This window comes from Monodon monoceros, unplaced genomic scaffold, assembly GCF_005190385.1.
Source record: "Monodon monoceros isolate NGI ecotype Baffin Bay Population unplaced genomic scaffold, NGI_Narwhal_1 Super_Scaffold_9, whole genome shotgun sequence".
Lineage (NCBI taxonomy): Eukaryota > Metazoa > Chordata > Mammalia > Artiodactyla > Monodontidae > Monodon > Monodon monoceros.
In genome coordinates, this window is record NW_021703786.1 from 17,203,822 (window position 1) to 17,214,978 (window position 11,157).

The following is an 11,157-nucleotide window of genomic DNA, read 5'->3' on the forward strand; positions in this document are numbered from 1 at the left end:
TCCTGTGAGCTCCAGAAGGGTGTTTGCAAGCTGGACACCCTGCCCTTCTGCCCCTCCTGCCTTGTTCAGCCTCGTGGGCCTGTGTCATTGGAAGGGCTCGGAGCATAGCTCAGCAGACCTCGTGGCTCTGAGCATCTCTGAACAATGAAGCCTGGGGGAGGAAAGGGATGGGGGTGGTCAGGTGGGGCGTGGGGTTTGCAAAACAAGAACACACTCATTTGCCATTTACCAAGAATTTTTTTTCCCTTTCTTTTCAAGCTGTTGTTTCCTCAAGGGAAAACTTTTATTTGTGTATGAGTAAAATGTGCTCTCTAAATGAATTGAAAGCAGAACAGGTTGAGAGATTTTTGTCCCCGTGGCAAAGAACAAAGAAGGAGCTCATTGGCTGGCGGCAGCCAGCGTCGTCCCCACCCCTGGCCCTTAAACTTTCTCCCTGCCTTCTCCCCGCTTCCTAGCAGAGCTGAGACCTGAGAAGGGCCAGCCACGAGTCATCCCTGCCCCAGCGCCCTGGCTGGGAAAATGGCTGTGGCCAGGCCTGGCCTGTGGGAAACACCACACCCCTTCAGCGTGGAGAGCCTGAGGAAAGGTGGCTGGTGAGGGGCCATGGAGGCTGCCGTTTCTTGCTGGCTCAGATGACAGGAGAAAAGAGAGATGGAGGGAGGGATTCAGAGCGTTAGTTTGACCCACTGGCATCCCCCTTCCCCTGCACAGGTGAGAAGTTGCCCCACTGTCTCTGGTCTTGGGGACAAAGCCTTGCTTTCTGGAAGCCCTCACCCTGAGTCTCAGGGAGGACTTCTTTCTAGAAGATTGATGGGAACAATGGCCAGGCCCCTTCCACCACCCTAGATCTCACCGATGCCTCTGCCCTTTCGCTCCAGGAGGCGTGAACCGCTTCTTGACTTTCACCCCTCGTTTGGGGTTTGGGGGACAACGGCCTTGGTTTTGGAGTGTTGCAGGATCTGGGATAGCTTATCAACCACGTCTCTTTGCAGCCTTGGTTGAGGTAGCTAGCTAGGGTTGGGTTTCATCTGTCTTCTGTGGCTTGGGTTTTCACCACGAGATAAAACTCAATGGCCAGAACGGCCTTTCCCTCAGCAGCTGTCGGGTCATCTGCCCCCAGTCTGAGGGGCCCCGGGAGACGTCCCTCTAGTCCAGGCAAAGGAGCCCCCTACGGGGAGAAGGTGGTGGTGGTCTCAACGTCCACGCTCATGGAGGACCGCCGGGCGTGCCGGCAGGCAGACCACTGCCGGAGCCGCTCCTGGTTGAGGCAGCCTAGGTCCTTGAAGAGCTTGAAGAGGTCGCTGCGGAACTTGACGCCGATGAAGGCGTACAAGAAAGGGTTGACACAGCAGCGGATGCAGGCCAGGCTGTAGGTGACGTCGTAGGCGATGTTGAGCTGCTTGCTGAGTTCGCAGCTGGTGCCGCCGGTGATGTTGAAGTTGGCCACCGTCTGGGCCAGGACCACCCCGTTGTAGGGCAGCTGGAAGGCTACGAAGACCACGACCACGGCAACGATCACCTTGATGGCCTTGTTGCGCTCGAAGTTGCGCGCCTGGAGCAGGGTACGGATGATGAAGAGGTAGCAGAAGCTCATGGCCACCAGGGGGATCAGAAAGCCTACCGCCATCTGGGCCACCCGGATGGTCATCAGGGCCTCCACGCGCTCGGTGACGAGGGAGCACCGCAGCGCTTGCTCAGTGCTGCTCCTCTGAATGCCGCTGTACAGCAGCTCCGGGCTGGAGAGCACCACGGCCAACAGCCAGATGCCCACGCAGGAGAGCTTGCTGATGAGAAGGACGCGGGCACGGTGGCGGTGGGCCGAGACGGCCTGGACAATGGCGACGTAGCGGTCGACACTGATGCATAGAAGCAGGAGCATGCCGCTGAAGAAGCTCATCTTGTAGATGCCAAAGATGAGCTTGCAAACGTGGACCCCGAAGACCCAGGACTTGGCCGCGCTGTACGCCCAGAAGGGAAGGGTCAGGAGGAAGAGGATGTCCGCCACGGCCAGGTTGAGCAGGTAGGTATCGGTCATGGTCTTGAGCCTCTTGAAATAGATGTAGGTCAGCATGACCAGCCCGTTGCCCAGCAGGCCCATGAAGCAAATGATGGAGTACATGACCGGGAGGAACCAGGCTTTAAAGTTCCGCACGTCCTTCTTGAAGCACACGGACTCGTACAGCGTGTAGTCCACTGTGGTGTTGTCTCCGACGTAATCGTCTGTGACCTCATCCTGGCACAGGCACACCTGTGGGGAAGGAACACCATCCAGCTTAGCTGAGTGGGTCTCAATCTCACTGCTGTGGGATTGGCCAGAGCAGTGGTTTCAAGGTGCAGTTAGCATCACCTGCAAATTCTCGGACCCCATGTGAGACCCACTGAACCAGAATCTCAGGGGCTGGGGCCCAGGAATCTGTTTTTCTAAACTTTCCAGGTGTTTCTTTCATTTGAAATCAGTGCTTCTCATATTTTAACATGCACATGAACTCGGGGATCTTGTTCAGATGATTTAGTGGGCTGGGGTGGAGCCTGGGATTCTGCCTTTCTAATAAGGAGCCAGTGTATGATTTTGCCAACTCTTCTGAGAGACTTGACCTTAACAGGTGTTAACGGTGGACTAGAAATAGTCTGGGCTTTGGGGCCAAATGAGCCTTGGGCTTGTTAAATACACTTCATTCTCCCTAAGACTCAGTTTTCTCATCTGTGAAATGGAGATGAATACTATCTCCTCCACATGGTTGTTGTGAGGGTCCTAACTCGATTCTGGCATCATTTCATCTCCATGGAGGTTTTATTTTGCCCATTGGAAACTCCAGGAAAGTGGGATCGTGTGTCTTTCTTTTTCAGCCTCCTTTGGAACCTGGTAGAAAGAACTTTCCAGGGGAGGGGGCCTACAGAAATACTCCAGTTTTTGAGGGAAAATCCACTTGGGCTAAGGTTGAGGAGGGCCCGGAGTGAGAAGAGAGGAAGGCAAAGCTCTATTAAGAGGCCAGAAAGCCCTGGTTTGGGGCAAGCTGCCGTGATCAGGGGTGGTCAGTGACTTGAAGACTTATGGATCCCTGCAGCCCGGGAAACAGCACCCAGCATGAGGCAGAAGCTCAGGTGATGCAGGCCCAAGTGGATGGTGGGGCCACAGCCTCAGCTGTGACTGAGTCCTCTCGGGCCCAGGAAGGAAGCACGGCCCTGTCTCCACCCTCCCTCCATCCTCGAACCCTCTCCCCGCACCTCTCTCCTCTTTCTTCCTTGCTGTATCTTCTGGCAGATCCCAGTCAGCAGGGCTCAGCTGCTCAGGGCTTTTTTTAGCCTATCTGCGGGGCAGGGTGAAGGTTCAGGCAGCCTGCTGTGATTTTATCAATGAAGGAGGGCACTCGGGCTGGCTAAGCTGTGCGGGGCTGGGAGCTGGGCTGGAAGACTGCCTCAGGAAGCTCCTGGTCCCTCCTCTGGGAATGGGGCCCTGGGCAGCTCGACATGATGGATTTTCGTGCAATTGGGGAACTGGAGGGAGTGTAGAGATGAGGAAAGGGGGGCTCTTGGAGAAGCGATGTGGCTTGTTCAAGGTTGCTCAGCCAGAAGGGGAACCCAGTCTCCTGACTTCCCTGTATCCTGTCTCTTTCTCACTTCCAAATTCTGGATTCATCGCTATTCTGCTTGGCAACAGGGCAAGGACCAAATCACGCCCAGGAGCTTTTTTGGGCATTGCTATCTCGAGAAGAAAAGTCAGTGGCAAAAAAAAAAAAAAAAAAAAAGTCAGTGGCAACCACTTTTCTCTTTTCCAGGCATGATTGCAGCCTGGGAGGCCTGGAAGAGGCTGGCTGCCCTTGGCCGCCCAGGATAATGTCCAAGGCCTCAGGTCCAGGGTTCCTGGACATAAGGGGGCTCTGGGCCTTGGAGGGCAGTATACCCAGCCTCTGTGACCTGTGTTCCCCACCACCCCGTTCTGCCTTCTCTTTCCCTGCTTAGTATCCGCCCCCTGTACCAGGGGCCACCAGGCTTGATGTGTCTCTGCAGCCCCAAGCCCCACCACATCCTGCCCCATCTGAGCGGAATCCATCCCCTCAAGCAAAGAGAAGGATGAGCCCAGCTGTCCCTTATCCCCTCCCCAACCTTCCAGCCCCTCCGGAGTCCTGGAAACAGGGGAGAGAGAGGGGAGGGAGTGGTGCTGGGGAAGGGCGCCAAGCTGTGGGCTACAGCCCAAGCTCCAGGGGGCCTCTGGGATGGGGTTTCGGGAACAGTGCCCAACTTGGGGCCTGCCTCTGGCCGGAGCTCCTGGAAAGCTGCCCCTTTGGCCTCCAGACCTGGGCAAGAGCCAAATTCTGAAGTGCTGCCTCTCCAGCTCCTACCTCAGCCCCCCCGCTCCCCCTCCAAGAGAGCTCCCAACCCCAGCAAACGGGGGAGAGTCGACTTCACGAGTTAGTTTCTTCTAACTCCGGCACTTGATTGGGCACAGATTTTCTGTCTCCACAGCTGGGGTTGAGACGCTGAAACCTGTAAACTGGGGATCTTTGCTCCTACAGCGCTCTGGGCCCCTCTAAAGGATGTGCTTCCATCCTCCCCCATAGTGAGGCTCAGGCCAGTCTCTATTTCACAGAAGGGAACTGGGGCTTCGAGGGGAGCCTTTGGCTGGAGGGTGGAGGAGGGAGACAGGTTTGGGGCGATAGGATAGTTACCAGCCACCAGGCCACGGGTTCTTTTCTCAGCTCACATATGAAGATTTACATGTGTGGGTGTGGACACATATGTGCAAAACCCAGGAACCTTTTTGCAAAGCAAAGAACTCTCTCCAAGAACTCAGGAGTCCATCTTTCTGTCTCCGGGTTGGGGATATTGGAAGTGGGGTGGGGAAGGTGGGGTAACTTGCTTTCTCCCATGTTTTAATGGAAATGGAGTAAAGGAATGTCGGAGAACATCCGTGGCTTTCTAGGGTCACTCAGCAGATGGAGAGGAGGGGTGGCCATCAGCTTAACGAATGACAAATTTGTGTCTGGGTCTATTTCTTTCTGGCAAATGCCCAGCGTCTCCACCAGAACCCAGGGCTTGGGCTTCGGAAGGACCAGGCTTGGGGAGGGGCGTATGGGAGAGGGAACGGAGCTTTTCTTGGTGGGACACCTACCTGGAAGATGACGAGCAGGGCCACAACCAGCACGCTCTTCATTGGCTTCCCTGCAGGAGACAAGGTGAGAAAGTTATTGCTTGGCAGGGATGGCTCTTTGTTATGACAAAAAGCCACAAAGCCAGGGGACTTTCATCATATTCTCCAGACACCATGTTTGAGAACATGAGAACCAGATTGTGCCTTGGAGCACCTGGCCAGCTGCCCAGCCTCACTGCCCTCCCCTCCTCCCCTCCATAAGGGGTCCCAGAAAGGGGTGGGATCGGAATGCAGGGCAGCCCCTCCCCTCTTCTTGGCCCTTCAGGGCCTCTTCTGGAATTGGAAAGTCCATCTTGGCCCAGACCACCCCTCAAGGCTGAACGGCAGGCTGAGGCCCCAGGTTCTCACAAGGCCTGATGTGGGCCCTGGCTGCTCAGTGCTGCTTTGTGGCTGAGCCGAGGGCTGGAACTGGAACTTATTTTCTCCAAAGGCTGAGCAGGGGGGACAGTTCATAGGGTGATTTATATAGAAATCGTATCTCACTTAACAGTCTGGGATCTGTGCCCTCTTCACCTTTGTAGCCTCCCTTCCCCTAACTGGACCAGACCACAGGAAAGAGTCAGTAACTGTGATGCCGGGAATGACTACAAGGCAGGACTTGTTGGTCCACCGCACCTCCAGTCTCAGGAGGGTCAGTAGATCCTCCTGATCTTGGGATCCTGCTTCTAGCAGATCCTTGGGATCCCAAGCAGATCCTTGGGATCCTGCTTCTAGCACCTTCTGGAGGCTGGGGGCCTCCCTCCAGCGAACAAGGGATTCTGCTTCCTCCTAGAGGCAACATCACAGGCCCAGCGAGTCTGTGTGCTTGGCCACAGCGCCACCTGCTGGAAATTTTGTGGCATGACACCCAAATTGGCATTGTGCTCCAGGGAGCGTGCCTAGGGCCGGGATTCTGGGCTTGGGGGAGTCTTAGGGGAAGGAAGAAGGGCATCGAGCCACATAAATAAACAGGCATTTCTCCCAAGTTATACTGAACGCTACTGCTAGCTGCGTCTTCCTAAAGCATAGCTCTGATGCCGACCCCCACTCTGCCCTCTTCCTAAATTAGGACCTCTCTACCCAGCCCCAAGGACCTCTCTACGCAGCCCTAAGGATGACGCCCTGATGCTGAGCGTGGCAGTCAAGCCTTCCACTGTTTACTTGGACCTGCCTTTCTAGTTGTGTCTTCTGTTTCTGGGGACAGGCATCCACTGTCCCGTTGTCCCCAGCTTGCACCTGAGTATTTGCAGTCCTGGGTGGGAATGGATCTCTATACAACATCATGGCTCCCCTCTCTCATTCCCCTTCCTTGCCAAATTGACCCATGGGCCCCTGAGCTTGAGTTTGAGTCCACATCTCTACCCTTAAGCACACTCTCTTCATGGTCCAATGAGCTGCCCATCCTCCTTTGACTCATCTTGATGTGAAGCGCTCGAGGTTTCTTTAAACACATACACGTCTTTCGGTTACTCTAGAGAAAGCCTGCTCTGACTGTCAGTGAGAACTGAGAAACCTCAAGGTTTTGATGTCACAACGGTGAAATACGAGGAGCATGAGTTGTGTTTCTAGTTCACTCCATCAACCCCCTTTCCTGGCCCCGTCTCAGTCCTTCTGCCACTGGCTGGGGGAGGGGTGTGGAGGGAGGGCTGGAGGGTGTGTGTATGTGAGGTCTCCTTCCGGGTGTGTTGGAGAGGGTCGTCGAGCAGGGATCTTCTAGGACCAGAATAGGTCGTTTTCAAGAAAGGTGACCAAACAGGAACTTAGGGGAACTCAGGTGTGTGGCAGAGGCCGCCTGGTCAACAGCCTTGACTCAGTTTACTTCTGTCTGTTACAAAGTCGTAAAGTAACTCGCTTTGGGCAACAGCTTGAGTGGGACCAGAGAAGCTGGGGATCTCAAGGGCTGAGGAGTGGTTGACTTATCTGTTGGGTATTTTCTGAGTTCTTGAGTTTCTAGTAATGATCACAACGAAAAGGAAATTCCCTAGAACTCCAACTTTAGCTCCCAGTGAGAGAAACTAGAGATGAGTAACTTTCCCAGAGTCACACAACCATCTGGTAGTGGAGCTGGGCTTTGAATCCATCTAATTTCAGAAACCACACTCCTAAATGCTCTTCAATGCTGCCTCTCAGGCTTTATGTTCCTCTCCCTCCTAACATCCTGTGAGTTACCCCTTGTGAGGCTCATTCCATATTCCAGAAAATAGAGGCTCAGAGAGGTTAGGTCACCTGTCTGGGGTCACACAGCTGCTGAGAGATGGATCTGAGATGTTTTTAATGAGCTCTCATTACTTCCTTTCTGTTGAGGCTGCTGTGTATAGGGACCTCTGTGGAGCATAAAGGGGATCCTCAGTCTCCTCCATCCCATTGGAGAAGAGTGATGATTGGCCACGCAGTTCTGCTGCTTCCACTTCCTAACATCTCAGATCTGCCCCGCCCTTCTACCCCAACATAAGGCTTTGCTGCCACGGAGCTCCTCTGAAACACAGATCACGTTATTTAACTCACATAATTGAACAAGAAAAATCTTCATTGGCTCCCCATTGCTTTCATCAAAAAGCCCAAATTTTTAGCAGTGCCACACGGAATCTTAAAGATTGGCCCTTGCCTGTCCCTCCTGCCTCCCTTTCTCCCTTCCTCCTTGGCACGGCCAGGTCCTTTACACCCTCCTCAACTTGCTTCTTTCTTGTCTCTATTAGCTTTTGTCAGAGCTGACCAGCTGGGAGCCTGCAGGCTGAGTCTCCAGGATATTCTGTTTGGCTACATGGAGTTCGCAAAAAACTGGATTTGGATACCTTTAGGTGGGGCTTGTACCCTCTGAATCACTTCACTGCCCTCCACTTACTACATCTACTCCCATCCCCTCATTTACAATTGAGCCATTGAGTCTGCTATCCCTGCCACATCCTGGGCCCCTTGCTCCTTGTTTTCTGGTTTGATAACTCCTACACGTCCTTCAAAACCCAACTTAAATGCTCCCCTGACTCACATTCATTGTTCGTTTCTTTAGATTTCACAATCGCCCTGCTGTTAGCCCATTAGCACTCTCTCTCCCTCTCTTGCGGTGGCTTATTGACATGTGTCTCTCCCCCACCAGACTGGTCCTGCCTGAATTCCTCCATCAATGACAGTTGACTGAAAGTACCAAGCGAAGAGGAGAGATTACCCAACAGCTCCCCCAGGCTGCAGGGTTCCCCTCCTCCCCAGCCAGGCTCCCCAGAGGCCAGGAGGGATTGGCCCTGAATCTCTTTAGCATCCCCATCTGCTGCCATCTCTGGCTGAGCTGTGAGAGATGAGTATCTTAACAGCTCATTTTTCTCTTCTCTGCTTTGGAAAATTCTAACCGAAGTCTTAGGCCCCACTTCTTGAAGATGGGGAAGGTGTCTTGGGGCTGCTCATTCAAATCATGAAAAAGGCCAACTCAGCCCGGGTTCGGCGTTTTCATTTTGTGTAACAGAAACTTTGCCCCTCACCCACCTTGGGCTCCCTGCTGGGCTGACAAAGAGAGAGAAACAGATCCTTCGTGGCCCACCCGTCCTACCAACGGCCTGGAGTCTGATCTGAGCAAAATGTCTCAGTGGTGTCCCCTCCTACCAGTATTTAGGGCTTGGCCAGCCGTTGGGGCTTTCTTGAATTGAGTGAAGCAGTAAGAACATCCCTTTTCCTGCATCAGAGGTTTCCTGCATTAAAGGGACCTCCCTCCCTGCATTAACACCTGTGAGTCTAGCACCCCCAAACCTAGTCCTGGGAGGAGACCCCCCTGCCCCGTGCTGTGCTGGGCCTGCTCTGAGGGCTCATCGAGCCAGTGGTGAACACCTCTCTCCGACTCTGTGCTCAGTCATTTCATGGCTTGAAATCGGCTGACGGCTTGAAGTCAGCTATGGTGGAAGAATTTACACTATGGAAATTGGCAAGCACTACATGTCAGAGTCTGCTCCGGGGAGCCGGTTCTCTAGCCTTTACCAGCGCACCATGGGGACCTGCTTGGTTTCCTTCACAGAGGTCAAACCAAGAGGCAGGATTGGGGTCTCCAGGGGATGACGGCTGCATTCTGGGACGGTGGTTAGTGGGGCTGGTTGTCTGGGGAGTGGGATTAGACAGCAGGCTGCTGGGAGGAGGGGAAGTTGAAAGAGAATTTTTTTTTTTTTTTTTTTTGCGGTACGCGGCCCTCTCACTGTTGTGGCCTCTCCCGTTGCGCAGCACAGGCTCCGGACGCGCAGGCTCAGCGGCCATGGCTCACGGGCCCAGCCGCTCCGCGGCATGTGGGATCTTCCCGGACCGGGGCACGAACCCGTGTCCCCTGCATCGGCAGGCGGACTCTCAACCACTGCACCACCAGGGAAGCCCGGAAGAGATTTTTAAAAACTGAAATCAGAGTTCTTGATGCCATTCATTCATTCACTCATTCATTCCACAAACATTTTCTGCTCATACCCCCAAAGCACCTGGGAATCAGAGGTGCAAGAATCAGACCCTGGCTTCCAGGGGTTCTCAGTCGGTGTGTGGGACTGCCACTTTAGCCCTTTAGGATCTGTTTGCTGGGTCCACCCAGGATTCTGGGTGGGTAGAAAAAGGAGACATGAAGGCAAGAGGCTGTGGTGTGGTGGGTCGGGTTGTGAGGACAGCAGAGGGTGAACGGGAACCTTCACTTTTTAAAGCCAACCCCTTGCGGCTTTGAGGCTGCCGTGGTGCTTTGTTTGCCGGTGAGAACGAGCAGTTCAGGAACCCGGCCTTCGTAGCCTCAGGTGGGTCTGACTCCTCAGCTCAGATTTATAAATGGGGTCTCTGGAGCTAGATAAACACTCCCAGAACCTCCTCGGGGCTTCCCTTGGACTCCCTCTGGTTAAGACCGAGATTAGACTTTTGAAAGGGATGAATCATTTTCCTGGGTAGAAAAAGTGATTAAGTGAGGCTGGGGGCTGTGCTGGAGGCCCTGGCTGTGACTTCTCCCAGCTGAAGGCTCCTTGTGGTCTCATTTAGTGTTGTCCACCCAACATTTAACCAGCAAGAGGCAACAGCTTGCCCGTGGGATGTGCAGCAGAGAGACAATAAGCACAGCTTGCATTGCGTTGTGTGTAGTGTCATTTACACAATGCACTCACCTTTAATCTGCTCCTTGTTATAACCTTAAAAGAGCAGACATTCTCATCCCTATTTAGCCTGGGAGAAAGGTGGGAATCGGAGGGCCAGTGGAGGGTCCTGAGCCCTCCAAGGAGAAATTTCCCTGATGAAACAGGTCCCTGAGAGCCTCCCCCATCACCCCAGGCTGAGACAGAACAGGTGCTGTCCAGATTTCCACCAACCCCAGGCCTGCCGCCTTCTGCAGTCCCTACTGTTCTTGGAAGATGTGACCCCCCCCTTATCTTTCCTGGAACCAATGGTTAGCCCCTTCCCCAGGTCTGAAAGGTGCACTCTCCATGCCTGGGAGAACAGGGTGGCACTCTCTGGGAGCAGCCACTAATTCCCAGCAATGCCACCTCATTTCTCTGGGAGGCTCCCCTAGGCCTTCCACCCCCACCCTCCATCCCCATCCCACAAAGTCAGCCTGGGTGTCCAGGTGACGCTGGTACTGCTTTCTCTCACACGGGGGAGGCTCACTCACCCAGGTCCATGACACTCTCGGCAGCTGAAACCACACAGGAAGATTGTGCCCGGCCTCTGTCTGGGGAGGAAGTCGTACAAGCCCCTTTTAAGCTGTGAGAGGAACCACCCTCTTCCCTGCCCCTCCCACCTCTGCTCCTCCGTCCAATCCAGCTCCACTAAGGGTCTGGACTCAGGTGCCTCGTGGGACCATAGGGGTATGAGGGGTATGAGAAGGTGACAGAGAGTGACGGCCCACTCACCGGCCATAGGATCATGAATCATCGGGTCATTTACATTCAAAAAGCCCCCTGTGCAGACTAGGGGCCCAGCCCAAGGCAGGGGAACAGGGGCCATTCAGTGATTTGACAAATGTTTATAGCCTAGTACCATGTGCCAGGGAGTCAAGAGATAAGTGAGAGATGTACCCCCATCCTTCCTTTGCCCTGCTC

At 54.2% G+C, this 11,157-nt stretch overlaps 1 protein-coding gene across 1 annotated transcript; it reads right to left on the bottom strand.

The window, feature by feature from the left end:
- Positions 1-235: 235 nt before the first annotated feature.
- Positions 236-10,783, bottom strand: CCR7 (C-C motif chemokine receptor 7). The gene is made up of 3 exons (XM_029212990.1): positions 10,728-10,783; positions 5,111-5,160; positions 236-2,248 (listed from the first exon to the last, which is right to left on the bottom strand). The coding sequence occupies exons 1-3, from the start codon at positions 10,735-10,737 to the stop codon at positions 1,169-1,171; spliced, it is 1,140 nt and encodes a 379-aa protein (XP_029068823.1). The 5' UTR covers positions 10,738-10,783; the 3' UTR covers positions 236-1,168.
- Positions 10,784-11,157: the final 374 nt, after the last annotated feature.

Coding starts and splice junctions, on each gene's coding strand:
- CCR7 (XM_029212990.1), bottom strand. Junction 2,249..5,110: donor CCCTGCTCGTCATCTTCCAG/GTAGGTGTCCCA, acceptor CCTTCCCCACAG/GTGTGCCTGTGCCAGGATGA.